Below are 22,961 nucleotides of genomic sequence, written 5' to 3' on the forward strand. Positions count from 1 at the left end.
GCAACATAATCTGGTATTTCATTGCTTATTTGAGGAACGGCTCGGGGACGAGTTTATTTGAAATACCGGCCGAAGAATGATGAGGCTGGCCTGAGAACCGGCTACGTGAAGAATGTCAAAATAAATCCAGTCCAAGTCTCGATCGGGTCTTTTTTTGCTCTTTCTGTCCGTTGGTTTCTCCGATATAATCTGTTATGTTGTCGTCCTAAATTGAGGAGTAGTTTCAGAGGCATTTACAGCCTCTTTGCACTCACCCACGCAAATGTGAAGTGTTTTTGATTATGAACAAACTGGGCATGTCTGGAAACTGTCGAAACAAGTATGAAACGTGGCTTCTGATGAACTGGAAGGGAAGGAAGGCCTCTCACAAGCGCAGCCAGCCCGTCATGCTCCAGCTCTGGGTGAAGGGTCCACACTGGGCTGCTGGACGAGTGAGGGGGAGATGGACTCAAGGCTGTGGGAAACATTGAGCAGAAGCCACTCCTTCCATTGCTTTACTGTTAGAATCCATACGAGTGGTCGAGGGTTGGGAATGTGCTCTACTTTAATACTGAAACAAGCGGTCCAGCTGTCCAGTCAAATAACTTCACGACGACTTTGCAAGCTGAATTAAAAAAGGTCTCGTATGATCCCTCTTTCCTGGAAGTCAGTATATTTTCTTGAAAAAAAATGTCACCCAGCAGATGAAATGCTAACCAGATGTTAAGCTGCCATTGGCAGAGCGTGTCCGTTAACTCGTAGCGGCTCCGCTCACGTGTCTCAGCTGTGTTTGCTTTACGAAGTCAAAGCTATCTCCGCTGATTGCATAAGTCACGCGTTTCCGTAAGAGGATGGAAAAATTTCCCGATCGTGCGAGAAAAACCACCACGACATTCCAGAGGGGAGACGAGGCTTTGACGCTCTATTTTTGTGATTATCATACCCGTCTGCAATTTGTAGAAAATTGCTAATCAACGTGTTTCTTGTAATTGGACCTCGTGCTCCCGGGAGACGAGGACGAACCTCTCAGAACAGTTTTGCTGGATCAACGTTAAAAAAAGGGAAAGTATAATATTTTGTTATGTTATAATAAAAACTCACAATGACACAAACAACAAAAGTATACAAATGCTTTATGAATCTAACAAAGTGATACATCCACATATAAGACATTTAAAAACACTGCTTTCCAATGTCAGTCTGGTATATCGGCCGATATCTGTTCAGTCTCCAGCTAAAAGACTAAATAATCTTTATATACAGTGACAGTGAGTCACAGTTACACAACCTCCAAACGACTGAATGTAAAGTTCCATGTACCCCAACTTCTGGGAGGCATTATTCTTCATTCCTGTGTTTGCAAAAATCAATCAAAAAGATTTTAAATAAAATAAGACTAAATAGACGCCAACTGTGTGTTCCTGTTTTCATCCATAAATCACCAAACACTATAGTGCATTTCCATTATATGTCGAGGTTTTGATATGACATGAACAAATGCAGTGTTTCTTATTCTTTGGATTCACTTCCCACTGTGAACAGCACTGAGCCAGCAGGCCGTCCTTAAAAACGATTACCATGGATGAATACGGCGCCTCAGAAAGATTATTTTATCACAGGGAAATTAAGTATTTATACAAATCTGTTATATGTCCTTGTATATCAATGCTAGACTGAGCAGGGATTTGAAATGAAATAAGATCTCAACTAAATTGAAGATGTATGTATGTGTGAGTTCTTATCTTTACGATGTTAGCCTCTCGCTCCAGATACAAAGGACTCCGTGAGAGATGAAGTCAGGCTCACGTTTCAGGGACACTCGATATCATCCAACAACCGGAACCCCAAAATCATCACAGCCGGAATTGTGAAAGCAGCTGAAGTTGGCCTGCGAACTGAAGCAGTTACAGAATACCGGATCTTTCTGTTAACTATCCAAACGGACCCGTTCCCCCCAGAACCGGCCCTGCTGTACTGGAGCTGGTGTCGGGCTCACGTGTTCAGGCTCCGGCTCTCTTCAGGCCCCGTCGGCCGGCAGGCGGCTTGGTGGTCGGTCCCCCCGGAGCACTTCTTCAGGCAGATGGGCACTTGTTCCTGGCCTTTCTGAACCCGGTCCTTGTCTTTACGGTTCTGAGATGCGGCGCTGCTGCCCTTCGACGACACCGTCTGGCCTCTGAACAGCTGCGCTCGCTGCCGACAGAGGCCCACCTTACTGAGGAGGATGAATATGTCCCCCCGGAAAGCCTTGGTGAAGATGGCATAGAGGAACGGGTTGGCGCAGGAGTTGAGCGGGTAGAAGAGCACCAATAAAATCTTGGAGTTGGAGACGGTGATGAGCGGCCGGTCCATTGCGGCCGACATGGCGTAGAAGGAGATGGGCGCCATGCACAAGAAGTCCGTGAAGATGAGGACGGCCATGCGCTTGGCGATGTTGGTATCCTTGGATCCAGAGCGGTAGTGAGGGTTGTGCACTGTGCAGTAGATCTTGAAGTAGCAAGCGCAGATAACCAGAAAGGCTAGGATGTTGAGCACCAGCACTGACAAGATGAAGACCTGCGCCACGGCGGACTGGGTGTCCATCGGGAGACAGATGCTGACCTTCTGGTAACTGCTCACCCCGACCAGCGGCAGCAGCGCCAGCAGGAGGCAGAAGATCCAGCCGCCGAGCATCACGGCCGCCGCGTGCTGCAGACGCAGCTTACGATCCAGCCGCATAGCAAAGGTGATGGCGTACCACCTCTCCAGAGTGATCACCGTTAAGGTGTAGACCGACAGCTCGCTTGCGAAGACCGTAAAGAACCCCGCGAGTCCACAGCCGGGGCCCGTCTGCCAGTCGATGGCGTGGTTGAAGTACTCGGCTCGGGTGTGGAGGTCTACGGAGGCGATGAGCAGCAGATAGATCCCCATGCACAGATCTGCAAAGGCCAGGTGACACATGAGGAAGCGGGAGACCGAGAGCTTGTAGTGGCTGGTGAGCAGCACCAGGAGCACCACCACGTTACCCAGAACCGCCAGCAGACTCACAAACCACACGGACACTCGCAAGAAGCCAAACCCCATTATGTCCTCACAAGGATTGAACTCATCAGGCACTGGTGCACATGCCACCTCCTCCCCCTCCTCACACACCACATAATCGTACCGACTGTTAAAGTCTTGGCTGGTGTCCTCCTGGGGGTTCTTGAGGGTCTCTCCAAAACCCACATCCTCATCTGGCTGGCCCCCAAAATAGGTGTGGTAGTGGAGGCTTCCATGTAAGTCACCTCTCCTCCAGTCTCGGGACTCTTTGTGGCTTCCGTCATCTGGATCCTCGTCTGGGACCGACTCCTCCACGACGTCCCCCTGGAGGGACGGGATGCCAAGGGGCCCGACCGAACGCTTGTGCTGCTGGTCGTAGAACGCAGTCAGGTTACAGATGAGGTACTCCAGGAAGCTGAAACACACGTACAGATTGAGTTCATAAAGAAACACTGGAGGCCTGGTTTCAACCTTCACTCACAGTAAGTGTCAAATCACATCATTTCATTTATATATCCAGTGGAAGAAAAGTGTTTCCTGTTTGGAGAGTCATTATTAGTCTGGCTCAACCTTTTTCCTACAATAACATCAATGAGTGACATTAACTATGGCAGCGCTGTAAGAAGTTTAAGGTGAAGACGTCAGAGAGTTGATTAACTTCCTGCTGAGACCCTCAGAGACCCCCAGAGACCCTCAGAGACCCTCACAGACCCTCAGAGACCCTCAGAGACCCCCAGAGACCCTCACAGACCCTCAGAGACCCTCACAGACCTTCACAGACCCTCAGAGACCCTCAGCTCCTTTACATCCAGATTGAAGACTTTTCTGTTTGCTGTTTCCTTGAATTGAACCAGATTCAAGGATATCAATCAATGTCTACATCTCATTACTGCATTCTATTTCTTTAACTGCAATCCAACTTTTATTCTATTTATGCTTTTTGACAGTTTTTAAAAGAATGTTCTTGTGTTTATCAATGTTTTTAAATCTTGTTTTCTATGTTTTGATGCTTTTCATGGTTTTATGTGAAGCACTTTGAATCGGCTTGTTGAAATGTGCTCTACAATTACACTTGCTTTGCCAAGATCCACACCGTACAAGTCACTATGGGAGATAATCCGAATACACACAAACACGAGAGGACTCTCTGGGACTCCGTTGGTCTCTCAAACCCTGTGGACACGTTTCCTGTGACCTTTCTCCTCCTCTAAGTACATACGGTGAACATAAAAAGGAGAAGAATTGACGTAATCTCACCCTCGTTTTTTCTTGAGGTTCTTGAAGCCGCAGCAGTGGCTGGGGTAGGTGAGGTTGGCGATGGTGAGGTGCTTGAAGGTCTTGATGGGTGGTAGCTTCTTGAGGGCCCAGGCATCGCGAGCCTTCAGCTCCCGGAGAGAAGCAACACCTGTGGTCGGCAGGGAGGTGATCGCTGTGAGGGACACGTCTCTTTGAGGAGAAAGGGAAGGAAAGAATTTAAGAGGATACAAGTAGGGGCATTACAATATACGTTATAGGCAGAGTGGTCATGAAAGGAAAGAAGTCACTTCCAAAGACCATTATTGCATCACAACCCCATTTAGGGTTCTTAAAAGTTGTTTTTTTGCCAATATTGATGCTATGTGTGCCTAAACAACAGCCTTCGTCTGGTTCCTCGAGTAAGCTCCTCCGTCCTTCATGATCTTTAAACTATTACAAGTGGTATTTCTTGCACTCTGCTCTCATGCCAAAGCCAGCTCAACCTCATTGGGACAGAGACCTGCAGGAGATCGACCATCTCGCTCACGTTCCGATCGACCGTCTCGCTCACATTCCGATCGACCGTCTAACGTTCCGATCGACCGTCTCGCTCACGTTCCGATCGACCGTCTAACGTTCCGATCGACCGTCTCGCTCACGTTCCGATCGACCGTCTAACGCCCGATCGACCGTCTCTAACGCCCGATCGACCGTCTCGCTCACATTCCGATCGACCGTCAACGCCCGACGACCGCCCGCCACGCCCGATCGACCGCCTCGCTAACGCCCGACGACCGCCCGCCACGCCCGATCGACCGCTCGCTAACGCCCGATCGACCGCCTAACGCCCGATCGACCGTCTAACGTTCCGATCGAACGTCTAACGTTCCGATCGACCGTCTCGCTAACGTTCCGATCGACCGTCTCGCTCACGTTCCGATCGACCGTCTCGCTAACGTTCCGATCGACCGTCTAACGTTCCGATCGAACGTCTAACGTTCCGATCGACCGTCTCGCTAACGTTCCGATCGACCGTCTAACGCCCGATCGACCGTCTCGCCACATTCCGATCGACCGCCTAACGCCCGATCGACCGTCTAACGCCCGATCGACCGCCCGCCACGCCCGATCGACCGCCTCGCTAACGTTCCGATCGACAGTCTCGCTCATGTTCCGATCGACCGTCTCGCTAACGTTCCGATCGACCGTCTCGCTAACGTTCCGATCGACCGTCTCGCTCACGTTCCGATCGACCGTCTCGCTAACGTTCCGATCGACCGTCTAACGTTCCGATCGACCGTCTAACGTTCCGATCGACCGTCTCGCTCACGTTCCGATCGACCGTCTCGCTCACGTTCCGATCGACCGGCTAACGTTCCGATCGACCGTCTAACGTTCTGATCGACCGTCTCGCTCACGTTCCGATCGACCGTCTCGCTCATGTTCCGATCGACCATCTCGCTAACGTTCCGATCGACCGTCTAACGTTCCGATCGACCGTCTAACGTTCCGATCGACCGTCTCGCTAACGTTCCGATCGACCGTCTAACGTTCCGATCGACCGTCTCGCTAACGTTCCGATCGACCGTCTAACGTTCCGATCGACCGTCTCGCTCACATTCCGATCGACCGTCTAACGTTCCGATCGACCGTCTCGCTAACGTTCCGATCGACAGTCTCGCTAATGTTCCGATCGACCGTCTCGCTCACATTCCGATCGACCGTCTCGCTAACGTTCCGATCGACCGTCTCGCTCACATTCCGATCGACCGTCTAACGTTCCGATCGACCGTCTCGCTCACGTTCCGATCGACCGTCTAACGTTCCGATCGACCGTCTAACGCCCGATCGACCGCCTAACGTTTGATCGACCGTCCCGCCACGTTCGATCGACCGCCCGCCACATTCCGATCGACCGCCTAACGCCCGATCGACCGTCTCGCTCACATTCCGATCGACCGTCTAACGCCCGACGACCGTCTCGCCACGCCCGATCGACCGTCTAACGTTCCGATCGACCGTCTAACGTTCCGATCGACCGTCTAACGTTCCGATCGACTGTCTCGCTCACGTTCCGATCGACCGTCTCGCTCACATTCCGATCGACCGTCTAACGTTCCGATCGACAGTCTCGCTAACGTTCCGATCGACCGTCTAACGTTCCGATCGACCGTCTCGCTAACGTTCCGATCGACAGTCTCGCTAACGTTCCGATCGACCGTCTCGCTCACGTTCCGATCGACCGTCTCTCTCACGTTCCGATCGACCGTCTCGCTCACGTTCCGATCGACCGTCTCGCTAACGTTCCGATCGACCGTCTCGCTCATGTTCCGATCGACCGTCTCGCTAACGTTCCGATCGACAGTCTCGCTCACGTTGTGTCCCACCGTCTTGCTAACGCTGTGTGTGATCCCATCATCAGGACACTCTTCCCCCTTACAGGGCCAAGTAGAGGCCACATTTTATCTTGCTTTCTTTAGTTTCTGAACCCGTTGCACCTTTAAGTCATCTGCCGATTATTTTAGTAAAATAAAATAAACACAATCCAGAGTATTTAATATTCACTAAGAGCCCAATTGTTCTCTTTTAGTCCCAGCTGCTCTCCCCACTTCCCTGACCTCTGCTCGTTGTTCCTCTCGCGGGACGCATTGAGTAAGGCTGTAAAGCCTCTGAGTCTGTCTGGTTGTGTCATTCCCAGATGTTTAACTCATGACCTTGTGAAGGTGACTCATTCAGGACCTGTTCCTCAGTGGAAGACCTGCACACGAAACCCACTCAGCTCACCAGACCCTTAATGGCTGCATCAGAGCCATGACAGCAACCAGAGAGCCGTGGTAAAGGGTTCTGGCAATCCAACGCTTTTAAAATGGAGACTCGGGATTAGAAACCTGGAGAACGGCAAAAACAATGAACGTATCGAGGAAGTGTCGGAAGCTTCTGCTCCAACGCTTTGCACACAATGCGTTTCAGATGTCCTGGTCACAGACACAGCTGTGGGGGAATGGTTGTTACTCTGAGGACATGCTATCCCTCACAGGCACGTCTCCTTCGGTCGGCAAAGAACGGATTAGGAAATTGTTGAAATCAATCGTGAAGGTGTAAATAAAAGCATGTTTTGCTGTTTAAAATCAAATTGAAAGAAAAGGAAATGAACGGTCTCCTGTCATGCGCGTGAGAGGAAACTCACTGTGTCTGCAGCTCTTTAGCGGATTAAGAAAACAACGACGGAACGCCGCTACAATTATTTTATTTCATGACTTGGATCCTCAAAGTTCGTTTCTCCCTCAGATCTGACCTCAGGCTCCTCGGGCTGATTTAAAACCACAGATTGAGTCTCACAACAACTGTAGATGAGATATTCTGTTCATCATTCCAGCGTTGATGTGTTTCATATCATGTAGTTGTGTGGTTACTCTTTTAAAGATTAGACAGCAGGTTGTTATTATTTTTCCGTGCTCATAACAGGAAGATAAAAACTGTAAAGCACGATCACAGCAGCTGATAAGTGAGCGTGACCTCTGGTCTCCTGTGAGGGGTCAGGTACTCACAGCAGCATGGGGCCGCTGACGGCGCCCGCAAACGCCTGGTCATCCATCGTGGTCAGGTACCTGTTCCTGTGAAGGTCTCTGGACAGGAAAGCACACATTTAAGTTTATTAGTAAAAAGAACTCCTTCTCATTTCCATCAGGCTGACGGAGGAGAATATTTATCATGAAATATTAGGCATGGCGGAATATTCCCCCGAGCTCCGTCACGGCTCGGTCCTGTTATCTACACCGTCACCTGCAGCCTCATTACACCGTCACCCTGCAGCCTCACTACACCGTCACCCTTCAGCCTCACTACACCGTCACCCTGGAGCCTCACTACACCGTCACCCTGGAGCCTCACTACACCGTCACCCTGCAGCCTCACTACACCGTCACCCTGGAGCCTCACTACACCGTCACCCTGGAGCCTCACTACACTGTCACCCTGGAGCCTCACTACACCGTCACCCTGCAGCCTCACTACACCGTCAGCCTGCAGCCTCACTACACGTCACCCTGCAGCCTCACTACACCATCACCCTGGAGCCTCACTACACCATCAGCCTGCAGCCTCACTACACAGTCACCCTGGAGCCTCACTACACCGTCACCCTGCAGCCTCACTACACCGTCACCCTGGAGCCTCACTACACCGTCACCCTGCAGCCTCACTACACCGTCACCCTGCAGCCTCACTACACCGTCACCCTGGAGCCTCACTACACCGTCACCCTGCAGCCTCACTACACCATCACCCTGCAGCCTCACTACACAGTCACCCTGGAGCCTCACTACACCGTCACCCTGCAGCCTCACTACACCATCACCCTGGAGCCTCACTACACGTCACCCTGGAGCCTCACTACACCGTCACCCTGCAGCCTCACTACACCGTCACCCTGCAGCCTCACTACACCATCACCCTGGAGCCTCACTACACCATCACCCTGGAGCCTCACTACACCGTCACCCTGCAGCCTCACTACACCATCACCATGGAGCCTCACTACACCGTCACCCTGGAGCCTCACTACACCATCACCCTGGAGCCTCACTACACCGTCAGCCTGCAGCCTCACTACACCATCACCCTGGAGCCTCACTACACGTCACCCTGGAGCCTCACTACACCATCACCCTGGAGCCTCACTACACCGTCACCCTGCAGCCTCACTACACCGTCAGCCTGCAGCCTCACTACACAGTCACCCTGGAGCCTCACTACACGTCACCCTGGAGCCTCACTACACCATCACCCTGGAGCCTCACTACACGTCACCCTGGAGCCTCACTACACCGTCACCCTGGAGCCTCACTACACGTCACCCTGGAGCCTCACTACACCGTCACCCTGCAGCCTCACTACACGTCACCCTGGAGCCTCACTACACCGTCACCCTGCAGCCTCACTACACGTCACCCTGGAGCCTCACTACACCATCACCCTGGAGCCTCACTACACGTCACCCTGGAGCCTCACTACACCGTCAGTGATGTACCCGTGAGGGCGTGTCGGTCTTGGCCCGGCTGCTCTGGGATCAGCGCTCCCCTCAGAGAACATCGGGCGCCAACACAAACGCCTGAGTGAAAAGACTCAGGTCACGGCCCGACGGCTTGATTAAGGACCCGGGGTGTGTGTGTGTGTGTTGTAACACAGGAGATTAACATCATCATATCCTGAACGGACACGATTCAGGACGACAAGAAGAAAACATGTCCCTCCGAGAGGAGAGGAAGCGCTGCGTCCCGTGAACTGATGTCTCCGAGGACATAGAGTAGCTATGTAGGACAGCAACCTTTCACTACAGCAATGTATAAATTATAAATATTTCGGCCCCATAAATGAATCCCCCAAACTGTCTTTGTTCATTAAACATTAATCACACCGACACAATCATCAGTCATGGACTTATCAAGAATAGTGTCTAACAATCGCATCTCTGATTGGTCGTCCAGTCGGTCTCATTCTGACAGAAGGACGGATATATCCATCATATATTTGTGAGTAAAGTATGTATTTATTTATTTGTTGTATGTCTCAGATGATCTGAAATGGACAATGGAGGTGTGTTTCTATTGTTGGTCTGCTGTTCCGTTCAGTCTACTTCCTGTTCAAATGAAGCATATTGGAGTGAGCCCACACTGTTCTTCACAGAGCTGCATTGTGATCCCATTTAGACCACAGGTAATCCAGATTTGGTAATCCTGAACAGTTTGAATCCGGAGAAGAGTAATCCAATCCCGCATTGCTTTGAAAAACCAGCATGAAAATTAGATGGATTACGTGACCCTGGATAGCAGAAAAAGAGATTTCCAAATCTGGATCAGTTTGATCCAGATTCAAACTTTTGAAAACCCGTCCCCTGAAGACAACAACGAGCCGTCCGTCTCTACGGCAGCCCAGGAGGGACAAACACACCCGACTGAGGACCGGTGGAGTCGTCCAGCTCCGTTGACCCTGCATGCTGAACGATGCCACACACACACACACTGCAGCGCAGCCACACGTCACTCAGCCATTCATTCAGCAACGACAGGAGACCATGCGAGGTCATCGGGTCATCGGGGTCTCAGCATTGGGCTTCCATGTTGAGCGTAAAGATATGAGCAGCATCAATCTCCTCAGAGTTCAGGTGAAGCACCTACACCTGATCCAGCCGGGTCCCGTTGAAGGCGTGGTGCTGGATCTCCCTGAAGCCGTTCCCATACATCATCCTGAAGCAGAGGTCAGAGGTCATCATGTGCATCTTTAGATTCAGTGAACACATGTCCCATGTGTTGGTGACTCCTGTGGTGTCATGTCTGCACGTCTACATGTTCATGTATGTGTCATATCCACACGCGTCACGTCCACACGCGTCACGTCCACACGAGTCACGTCCACACGCGTCACGTCCACACGAGTCACGTCCACACGAGTCACGCCCACACCGAGTCACGCCCACACACGCCACGCCCACACGAAGTCACGCCCACACGAGTCCACGTCCACACGTCCGTCCACCGCGTCACGCCCACACGCCCACGCCCACGAGTCACGCCCACACGCGGCACGCCCACACGCGTCACGTCCACACGCTGCCACGCCCACACGCCGTCCACCACACACGCGTCACGTCCACACAGTCACGCCCACACGCGTCCACGCCCGTCACGAAGTCACGCCCACACGCGTCACGCCCACACGTCACGTCCACGCCGTCCGTCCACGCGTCACGTCCCACACGTCCACGCCCGTCCACACGTCACGCCCACACGAGTCACGCCCACACGCCGTCCACGCCCACGTCACGTCACGCCCACACGCTGCGTCACGTCCACACGAGTCACGTCCACACGCGCACGCGTCCCACACGCGTCACGCCCACACGCGTCCCGCACGCCCACACGAGTCACGTCCACACGCGTCACGCCCACACGTCACGTCCACGCCAGTCACACGCGTCCACGCCCACACGAAGTCACGCCCACACGCTGCCACGCCCACACGCGTCCACGCGTCACGTCCACGCGCGTCCACGCCCACACGCCACGTCCACACCGCCACGCCCACACGTCACGTCCACACGCGTCACGACCTCACGCTGCCACGCCCACACGTCACGCCACGTCCACCGCGTCACGTCCACACGCGTCACGCCCACACGTCCGTCCACGCCCACGCCCACACGAGTCCCGTCCACAGGAGTCACGTCCACACGCGTCACGTCCACACGCGTCACGTCCACACGAGTCACGTCCACACGAGTCACGTCCACACGCGTCACGTCCACACGCGTCACGTCCACACGCGTCACGTCCACACGCGTCACGTCCACGCCCACACGCGTCATGTCCACACGCCCACAGCCACGCCCACACGAAGTCACGCCCACACGCCGCCACGCCCACACGCGTCACGCCCACACGTCCGCCACGCCCACACGCCACGTCCACACGAGTCACGCCGTCCACACGCGCCACGCCCACACGCGTCACGCCCACACGAAGTCACGCCCACACGCGTCACGCCCACACGCTGGGTTATCCACACGCGTCACGTCCACACGAGTCACGTCCACACGCGTCACGTCCACACGAGTCACGTCCACACGCGTCACGTCCACACGCGTCACGTCCACACGAGTCACGTCCACACGAGTCACGTCCACACGCGTCACGTCCACACGCGTCACGTCCACACGAGTCACGTCCACACGCGTCACGTCCACACGCGTCACGCCCACACGCCGTTACGCCCACACGTGTCACGCCCACGCGTCACGTCCACACGCGTCACGTCCACACGAGTCACGTCCACACGCGTCACGCCCACACGTGTCACGTCCACACGCGTCACGTCCACAGCGCCACGCCCACACGCTGCCACGCCCACACGCGTCACGCCCACACGCTGCCACGTCCATACACGAGTCACGCCCACACGCCACGCCCACACGCCGCCACGCGCCCACACGCCACGCCCACACGAGTCACGCCCACACGCCACGCCCACACGAGTCACGCCCGCACGCGTCACGCCCACACGAAGTCACGTCCACACGCTGCCACGCCCACACGACGTCACGTCCACACGCTCACGCCCACACGCTGCCACGCCCACACGCTGGCCACGTCCACACGCGTCACGTCCACACGAGTCACGTCCACACGAGTCACGTCCACACGAGTCACGTCCACACGAGTCACGTCCACACGAGTCACGTCCACACGAGTCACGTCCACACGCTGCCACGCGTCACGTCCACACGCGTCACGTCCACACGCGTCACGTCCACACGCGTCACGTCCACACGCGTCACGTCCACACGCGTCACGTCCACACGTGTCTTACACCGTCAGCGTGTTGCTGGTCACGCCCCTGAAGGCGTTGGCTGGGACCTCCGTGATGAAGGGATGATCCACCAGCTCCCTGCAGAGGAGACGACGTCGTGTGAGTTAAATTAGAGTTGTGTTCCAAACGTTGTTGTTGACGTTGCATTCCAAACATCAACAACATCACGATGAGGTTGTGATAACTTACAGGATGAAGTTCAGGTCGTTGGAGTGAATGTTGCTCAGGTCGGGGAAGAGAGAGAGACCGGTGTTGAAGAGCCCCCTGAGAGGAGGAGACAGTCAGGACTACACAACTACACACAGAGACTACACACCAGGTGTGTGGTACCTGCCTCCTATATAAAGGTATCATGAGGATAAAGTTCCTTAAGATCTGAGTTGCGTAACATCTTGTACTCATCACCGTGTCTTTGGGGAAGCGTCACGTGACACCAGGCAGTCGTCTGGTGGTCCTCTAGGACCCAGAACCAGAGCTGGACCTGGACCACAGCGTGACTCACTGCCGCCCACACGGCTGGGAACAGGTCACGACCTCTACATGACGGCCAGACAGACTTTAAATATAACCCCCCGTCTTCATGAATATAACGAGGTGAACACGATGCGTTCAAGGACCAGCGGCGGACGAGTTAAAGTGAAAACTACTCACAAGTACTTGAGGTTTGGGAGGTTCTGGAAGGCTTCTGGGTCGATGGAGCGCAGACTCTTTGCGTTGCGCAACTCTCTGGAACACAAAAAACTCGTGTCCTGAAAACGCTCCGACACCCAGAACCATAAAGGTTCTCTAAAGGTTCTTTAAAGGCATTGTGATTCTACGAAGAATCATCGCCTACTGGAGAACCCTTTTCATTTGAGGAACCTTAAAGATCGCTGGTTTGAAAGGTTCTTTGATGAACCATATATGGTGCCTTACAGAAATATGTTTATGGTTCTTTGAGGCACCTTTATAGGTTCTTTGGAGAACTATTTAACGAAATGGTTCTTTAGAGAACCCTGGTTTGAAAGGTTCTTTGAGGAACCATATATGGTGCCTTAAAGAAATCTGTTTACAGTTACATTACATTACATTACATGTCATTTAGCAGACGCTTTTATCCAAAGCGACTTACAATAAGTGCATTTCAACCTAGAGTACAAACTAAGAACAACAAGAATACAGGAAGTAACATTTCCTCAACATAGTCGAACTACAAAAGTACCATAAGTAAGTGCTATCTAAGTGCCACTGAAGTGCTAATCTGTGTTTTAATCCAGATATAGTCGGATCCAGATATAGTTCTTTGGAGAACTATTTAACCCTCCTGTTATGTTCGTTTCTTACTTACAGCCGTGATGTTCCCGGGTCAATTTGACCCGGTTAATGTTGAATCATCCAAAAGTGATCAGAAACCAAAACATTCTAAAAACTATAGTTTGTACCTCATCACCAACAACATTACTAACAATTAAATCAGTTTAGTGGAATTGAGTTATTCACCCCTCCATAGATCAGAGTTCAATCAGGATCACTCACTCGTTTTTAATGAAAAATACATGTTCAAACTATTTTTTAGGTACATTGAAAAAATCGAAATCTAAATTGCATTAGTCTACCATAACATGTATTTTCTCCTAAATTTTATTTGCATTTTGTAAGTTTTTTTTTTTCATGGGGTGATGTAGATAAATAAAGATGAGACACCTGTGCTGTTCAGGGTCATAATGACCCGCCCCCTAGAAAACAAGCCAAATGAGTCATAAAGGATTTGTATTGAAAGTAAACGTTAGTTATGTTTATTTTTAGTGTTAAGATGCATAAATTATATGATAAAAGATGACCAAAGGCCAGCACAGTCATCTCTTGGTGCAGTCGTATGTATCTGCAGAGTGTAATGTTGTAGGACTTCTCAGCAACCATTTTGTATGTTTGGCCCTCCCTGATACGTGTGGTGGAGTTTTCACGCAGGAAAAAATAAGGTTCCCGTCAAAATAGTATCTGTATTTCGACAGGTGCGGTCGTTAGAAAGAGAATGTGTGTGGGTCTGAGATTGGGATGAGACAGGGTGTGTGTCTCTCCCAGTCAGACAGACAGTATATTAGAAGTACTATACTACATATTTATTAGTTGAGACATGAAAGAAACCCTCACATTAGTGTCCCATGTCCAATAAAGGTGTATTTAGGGGAAAGTTAGAGATGATAAACATGGTCTGTAAAGTGTGTGTGTGTGTTGGTGTTCTGTGGTGTTAGTGTGTGTGTGTGTGTGTGTGTGTTGAAACTTGGTGGAGGGAGTAAGAAAGACTGCCTACATTTACAAAGAAAGAAATAGTCTAAACGTGACTCTTTTGGTGACTTTTAGCCTTCACTTTCCATAGGGGTCAAATTGACCCGGGAACATCATCTCTGTTATATAAACCTGCAGGGGGGGGTTGCAAATACATGATATTTTTTTAGTATTTTTTTTTACGTTGATTACACTAAATAAGGTAAGCAGCAGAAGTTTTATACAGAAAAAGTACTTAGAAGTATTTTTCCTAGATTTTCAAACTTTGAAACGGGTCAATTTGACCCGCAACATAACAGGAGGGTTAAGGAAATGGTTCTTTAGAGAACCCTGGTTTGAAAGGTTCTTTGAGGAAACATATATGGTGCCTTAAATAAATATGTTTATGGTTCTTTGAGGCACCTTGATAAGTCCTTTGGAGAACTACTTAAGGACATGGTTCCTTAGAGAACCCTGGTTCAATAAGGTCCATGAAGTGTTGGTTCCACTCACATGTGGGTGATGCTCTGCAGGCTGTGGAAGGCGTGCCTCTCCAGCCTCTGCAGCACCACGTCCACGGAGATGTATCTACCAGAAACACAACAGAACCTGAGGACACGGCTTCATGAGCAGAATCACACACTTCTCAGCATCTGCTTCCCGTGTGAGAATGAAGGCGCCGCAGACGTGCTCAGAGAGGAGGTAGTGATCCGAACGCCTGCAGTGGTTTCCTCAATTCATCACCCCCCCCCCCCTGCCTAAAGCCTCCAAACTCAGGGGTAATTTTCCAGGTATGCTCCCCGCATATACATTACCATCAGCCACTCTGCTACCAGCTGTTATTCCTCGGTAACGAGAACGCTCTTTAAATAAACTGTTCATCCCTCGCTCCGCCTGAGGCGGTTCTGATAGACCCGGGTTCCGTTTCCACATGTTACTCATAATAATCTGACCGGCGTGGTCTCTGGACTCATCCTCTCCTCCTCTGCTTCGTGCACGACTCGGACGCCAGCCTCAGCGCTGGAGATGGAGTGTGTATTTCCAGCTCTACACACACACACACCAGACGCCCTGCTGGAGCAGCCGGGCGGTGCCGGGACGCCGCGGTCGGAACACCAACATTCCTATTGGAGGAACGCATTAGCGCTTCCAGCTGTGATTAGGAGGCGCGGTGACGCTAACCAGAGAGCACGTCTTCTGTCGGGCGGGAGGCGGAGAGGAGCCGGTGGGCGGGGCTTAACGGAGCAGCAGCAGGTGGAGGAAGAGGAGGCCGGCGGGTTGAGTTTGTCGTATCTTCTCGTCGACCGGAGGTGGGTTGAAGAAATTGATGATGAAGAATCTCTGAGTGACACTGTACTTTGCAAGAATATTCAGTTTTATTCTTAAAGGTACAGGCGCCCGGGACGTCTGGAGAACTTCAGGTGGCGAATTGAAAAGTCTGCCGGTAATGAGTTCTACCACGAGCTCTGTACTCAACAGACAAGGAGTTCATTGTTCCCGGCCCTGATCCAATTGAAGACTCACAGAATCCCCTCATATTCTAGAATGATCTACTCGCCCCGCCCCGCGACCAGGTTCTGATCTCCACACAGGGACGGGTCTTCCGAAATCGAGGCCCGTCCCGTAGAGGGTGGAGGACCTCAGAGGGCTTCGCCTGAACCGAGGCTCGTCACGTAGAGTCTGAACCTTGAGCTCTGACTTGCGTGTTCTAGATACTCTGACATTGAATTACACGACAAGTTTGAACAGCGGAGCGTACGGACAGCCCTGAAGGGAATAATCCCCCCGGATGAACGGCTACTCACATCCTGGAGATGTTGACCATGCTGGCGAAGGCGTCCGTCGGCACCGACGACAGCCGCGTCTCGAAAAGCCATCTGGTGGAAATAAAGATGTCGAGTCGTCACAAACACACGCGGCTCTCCTCTGACGGCCGTGAGCCACGTGGTGGAACACGGCCGCCGCACGGCTCGCCAACACGACCCGGCTCCTGTCTGGTTGTGAGTCTGATTTGGAAGTCCTCGTGTCACCTGTCTCCCTGTGGTGGTCTGCCCCGGTCCTGATTGGTTCCTCCTGTGTGATTGCTGGCCCCGCCCTCATTGTGTATGGACACCCTGTCCTCTCTCCCGGTGAGGCGTCGGACCGTTTGGGTGGTGTTGGTCGGCCTCGTGTTGCAAGCCAAAGAATTAAATCTTTCGTTTGAAGAATTGTCTGCGTTTGGGTCCTCTCTGTCTCTGTCTCTTTGTCTGTCTCTCCCTCTCTCTCTCTCTCTCTCTGTCTCTTTGTCTGTCTCTGTCTCTCTCTCTGTCTCTTTGTCTGTCTCTCCCTCTCTCTCTCTGTCTCTTTGTCTGTCTCTCTCTCTCTCTGTCTCTTTGTCTGTCTCTCTCTCTCTCTCTCTCTTTGTCTCTCTCTCTCTCTCTGTCTCTTTGTCTGTCTCTCTCTCTCTCTCTCTCTGTCTCTCTCTCTGTCTCTTTGTCTGTCTCTCCCTCTCTCTCTCTCTCTGTCTCTTTGTCTCTCTCTCTCTCTGTCTCTTTGTCTGTCTCTCTCTCTCTCTCTGTCTCTTTGTCTGTCTCTCTCTCTCTCTCTCTCTGTCTCTTTGTCTGTCTCTTTGTCTGTCTCTGTCTCTCTGTCTGTCTCTCTCTCTCCTGACAACGCTGCTCTGCTTTCTGGAGTTGACGAGGAGACCTCTCTGTCTCTCTCTCTCTCTCTCTCTGTCTCTGTCTCTGTCTCTTTGTCTGTCTCTCTCTCTCTCTCTCTCTCTCTGTCTCTTTGTCTGTCTCTCTCTCTGTCTCTCTCTCTCTCTCTGTCTCTCTGTCTCTTTGTCTGTCTCTGTCTCTCTGTCTGTCTCTCTCTCCTCACAACGCTGCTCTGCTTTCTGGAGTTGACGAGGAGACCTCTCTCTGTCTCTCTCTCTCTGTCTCTCTCTCTCTGTCTCTGTCTCTGTCTCTCTCTCTGTCTCTTTGTCTGTCTCTCTCTCTCTCTCTCTCTCTCTCTGTCTCTTTGTCTGTCTCTTTGTCTGTCTCTGTCTCTCTGTCTGTCTCTCTCTCTCCTGACAACGCTGCTCTGCTTTCTGGAGTTGACGAGACCTCTCTCTCGTACGCCGTGTCTCACTGCCTGACTAGCCATGTCTGCTCTAGCTGCGTGCTGCCGTCTCGCGATTCTCCCCACACCGTCGAGTGAACACGTTTCATTAGTTCTATTGATGAACACTATCTGAGTGTCTTGCTCTTCTCATCTGAACCGTCTCTCTGTCCTCTCCTGTTCCCGTCAGGTCGTTGCTTTCTAACGAGCGTCTGACCGATCCTGAGTCACAGGTACGTCAGGATGTCTAGGTTCATCTGTAAACCTCTGGAACCAGTTTGAACGCGATGACCTATAAAGTGAATCACTCTGGTCATGCCTAAGCCTGATCGCCGCACTCTCCGTCACGTCAAATCAGTCACCGCTCGACCTTGCTATTTCGACACGTGTGTCCAGACTAACGCAAGTGACATTGATCCGACGTCACAGGTCCGATCAACGTCCAACAACGTTCTCGCTCGTTTCCAGATCCGTATCAATGCACATCTACTCGAACGTCACAGTTCATACCTCGCTCAGTCTCCAGATATCGACGTAACGGAGAACCAATCGATCCGATTCGCTCTTCTCACTGTTTCGGAAGGTTACCTACCATCACCGTCACGATGAGCGTGCTACTCACACAGCTCGCACAACTGTCTCTAATTCATCGTACTCACACGTACCGTCGACCTCATCTCTACGGTCTCCTCTTCATCGACGCTCTACAACTTCATCCACAGCTGTACTTCATGAAGTCCAAAGTACATCAACAAGAATCACACAGTTATACGACGATCACACTTTCCTAACATTCCGCTGAATACCGATGAACTTTCTAAACGATTCTAGATACATCAGTCTATATCCGTAGTCGGATCACGTTGTTCTAGTTCGCGACCTTGACGACCTCGTCGTATGTCGGGAGCCTCGCTTTACACCGATCGACCGGACAGGACGACAGTCTGCAGATCGATGAGCTCGACTGTCGTCCGTGGTCGTCAGCGCAAGTTCGATTGACGTGATACTCGCTTCCAGGACGTCAGACGCCGATGACTCGACCGTTCGTTCGAACCTTTACACCCTTACCGTCCCTCACACTTCCATCTGCCTCACGTTCACGTCTTCTGGACTTCTGGAGTCTCCATGGAACTGCTAAGCTGCGACCTCATCCCATTCACGACCGTAACGTTCCGACACGTCAAGTCCAAGACCTCTAACGTCCTCGCGCGTAGACCACGCGATCCACCGCTCGCCATCAGTACACGTCACCCATATGACTGCAAGTCAGATCACCTACCACGGACGGTTCTGATCGAACTCCTATTGATCGGTTAAGTCGTTACCATCAACTCAATCGACGTTCACTTCGAGAGCCAGCTGCAAGACATTCGAAATGTCGCTCAAGGCCCCGACTTAGGGCGAAAGGGTTGACACCTCCAACCCCTGATGGAAAGCCCCACTCCCATCGACACGTCGGCCTTCGTCGCCATTGATGACGTCGTCGGCAGAGAGCTCGCTGTCCATCAGATCACGTCAGATTGATTCTCTAGGTTCACGACAGTTGCTGTCATAATCAATGTTGCTCAGTCTGTTCTACGAGCTGTTTATCTCTCATCATTGTATCCGCTCATCTGGTCCGTGCAGGCCGGTCTCTCCGTCTACTCCAGAACCCTCGCAGTGCCTCAATCTGGTCCCCACGTCGTACCCTTTTCCGTTTCTTCCGTCTTTTATTCCTCGATGGCTCGACCTTTTGCTAGCTAGACGAATTGTAACTTTATCGCGCCCAACCTGGAGTCATCCTTACCGATGCGTGCTTTGACCCCCTAGAGCCTCGTTCACCCACAGGTCACTCCCGCCACGACCACTCACCTTCCTCGTCCAACCTTCTAACCACGGCTCGACCTTTACGGCCACAACCGTCTAACACACAACCTTCAATCTACCACGACACTACCCAACTCAACAGGACCAATCGTCCCAGCCGACGAAACTACTATCAACACCACCCTGGCTCCAAAATGGCCAAAATCCCCCATCACCACCACCCTCCACCGAAACCGGCTCAATCTAAGCTCACTCACGCTCCACACCATCACCTCTCACGTCAAACTACACTCAACACCATCTTACCTCAACACACCACTTGGATCACCCGTTCAACATAATTATGCCGTTCTTTGAAGCATAAAATATGTCCTTTCGTCGCACATACTAATACCAGTTATTTGATCATCATGGACATGAGCCTTTCTAACCGTTCAGACACGTGAACACCCGACCTAAGCAATGATAATGAGAGGTATTTTGTTTTAATCAGACTAAGGTTTTAGCACTGGTTTACCTGTTTTAAATCCAGAGCCTGGCTGCAGCCGACTAACGGACCAATGTCGCGTTCTCCACTTGCTCGTTCAAAGATTTCGTACCTTTGCCTACATTGCAATCGGACATTAAATCGATGCTGCAACTAAAGAATAAAAGGATATCAATACTAAAGCAATACCTCCACAGAGCACATCACTGCCAGGTAACATGTCCTTTTATGTTTCAGGTTTTATGTGGAATATATTAAAATATACATTAATCATATTACGCAGTCCCGTTGTTTTCCCCTAGGATTCCTCACAACAACCTCCCTTCTTTTTCGGCCCTGGCTCGACTAATCCTTACTACAACGCCACCCTTGCCAAAACCTCACCTTCACGTCACCCGAGCCTCACCACGTCACCCAGCCTCACTACACCGTCACCGGCCTCACTACACCGCACCCTAGCCTCACTACCGTCCCCTCCCCCACCTGATACCCACCCCACACCGTCACCCTGCAGCCTCACTACCCCACCCTGCCTCATACGTCCCTGAGCCTCACTAACCTCACCCTGAGCCTCACTACACCGTCACCCTGAGCCTCACTACACCTCACCCTGAGCCTCACTACATCCGCCTCCCCCTCACGTCACCTACCCATCCCACCCTGCAGCCTCACACACTCGACCCTGCAGCCTCCTACACACCCAGCCTCACTACCCTCCCGCCTCCACACCTCACCTGCACCCACTACACGTCCCCTGAGCCTCATACACCCGACCCTGACCTCACTCCCCCTACCCACCCTCACCATCACCGACGCCGTCACTACCAGTCACCTGAGCCTCCCACCACCCTGAGCCTCATACACCGTCACCCTGGAGCCCCTCACCGTCACCTCGAGCCTCACTCCACCCGCTAACCCGGACGCCCCCTACATCCGTCGACGCCTCAGCTCACGCCCGATCGACGCCTCACTATCGACTCCCTGGCCTACTACACGACCTCACCTGAACGCCCGATCACCGTCACCCAGCCTCATTCCCTGAGCGTGAGCCTCCTACATCCCGGATGACCTCCTACGTCACCGACCTCACCACGTCACCCGTGACCCCTGCACCACGTCCTGACGACCACTAACGTCCGTATGACCTACTAGACTGTCCACACTCGACCCGGCTCTACGTCATCCGCAGCTCCGTCACCTGAGCCACTCACATAGCCCGTGACCATACCTCGGCTCCTAACGCATCCACGCAACGCCCGATCTACCTCTACGTCCGACCTCCGCTACCCCCGACTCACATCGCCCTGAGCCCACACGTCTACCCATCGAGCCCTTCCCTACGACCTCACCACGCCTGACCAGTCCCCCGACTAGTCCATCACCGCTCCGACCATCACACGTTACCGCCTCACCCCACTTCCACCCCCCTCAAATCGTACCCCAGCCCATACGTCCACGCCTCATCACCTTCACACCGCCTACACACGCCCCGGACCTTTCGCCCTCAGCCCTCTATTCTATATTTAATCACACAGCTGGGCCTCCACCAACATGAGATTAGCAAAGAATATAACAAGTCAACTATAAATCATTCACTAGGTTGTTTTTTATTTTAATATATTTCAGATTGGCTTCATCCTGACAACTTTGAAACATATAGCTTGTTAGTAATATACCGAATATACTGAATTTCATTTACTGAATATACTGAATATACTGAATGTACTGAATATCATATATTGTTATATATTGAATATCATATACTGTCATATACTAAATATACTGAATATCATATACTAAATATACTAAATATACTGAATATCATATACTGTCATATAGTGAATATACTGAATATCATTTACTGAACATACTAAATATACTGAATATAATATAGTGAATATACTGAATATCATAGTGAATATTATATCCTGTCATATATTGAATATACTGAATATCATATTCTGAATAAGCTGAATATCATTCACTGAATACACTGAATATAACACCTTACAATGGAATAACTTCTTCACATCTCAGAGCCACTGGGGGCCCTTGAAGTAATATTTAATAAGTTATAACGATGTTTCCTCTGCGTTGAGAGACTCCATGAAGTCTTTCTACTCACAGCGTCTCCGTGCTGGCGGGGAACCGGGGCAGAGCCGCGATGTCGAAGCACGAGATGGTGAGCGTCTTCCACTCGGAGCACTCGCAGACGGCGGGGCAGGACGCGGCCTCCGACCCGCAGGACGCGGCCTCCGGCCCGCAGGACGCGGCCCCCGGCCCGCAGGACGCGGCTTCAAGCCCGGCGCTGATGGGGAGGCTGGCCAGCGTGAATAGCGCGCACGTGATCACCTGCATGCTGGAGGGATGCTGGACACGGGCCGGTGCTGGTTCTGCACACGACCCCTTGATCAGGTCACCCGGGGGCTCTGGGGGGTCCTCCTCAGGTAGGGACCGGGGAGCGGTGAGGTCTGTACCGGGCCGCGCAGGGTCTGAGTCTGGGGAGGTGGGGAGGTTGGCCGGGCAGCTGCAGTCCTGGTGGTTTTGGAGGTGGTCTTCAGCTGGAGGGAGGGAGGACTTCAGGCTCTCTGGTGTCAGAGCAGAGTCTGTTATTGTGTCCCTAGTGTTGTGTTCAGTTATAGTGACTAACATAGTTATGTGAGTCCAATTATGCCCAATGCATACATTATAATACAGTCAGTTCAAATATATTATAAGGAACACTTCACTTATGAATGATTTATAT

At 51.8% G+C, this 22,961-nt stretch overlaps 1 protein-coding gene across 1 annotated transcript; it reads right to left on the reverse strand.

The window, feature by feature from the left end:
* Positions 1 to 1,095: 1,095 nt before the first annotated feature.
* Positions 1,096 to 22,573, reverse strand: tshr (thyroid stimulating hormone receptor). Its single transcript, XM_056427897.1, has 10 exons — positions 22,341 to 22,573; positions 16,647 to 16,718; positions 15,355 to 15,429; positions 13,249 to 13,323; positions 12,787 to 12,861; positions 12,598 to 12,675; positions 10,410 to 10,478; positions 7,782 to 7,859; positions 4,255 to 4,443; positions 1,096 to 3,412 (listed from the first exon to the last, which is right to left on the reverse strand). Exons 1-10 carry the CDS (start codon positions 22,571 to 22,573, stop codon positions 1,972 to 1,974), a joined length of 2,385 nt encoding a protein of 794 aa, XP_056283872.1. The 3' UTR covers positions 1,096 to 1,971.
* Between the last annotated feature and the right edge of the window lie 388 nt (positions 22,574 to 22,961).

Source organism: Pseudoliparis swirei, chromosome 12 (assembly GCF_029220125.1).
Source record: "Pseudoliparis swirei isolate HS2019 ecotype Mariana Trench chromosome 12, NWPU_hadal_v1, whole genome shotgun sequence".
Lineage (NCBI taxonomy): Eukaryota > Metazoa > Chordata > Actinopteri > Perciformes > Liparidae > Pseudoliparis > Pseudoliparis swirei.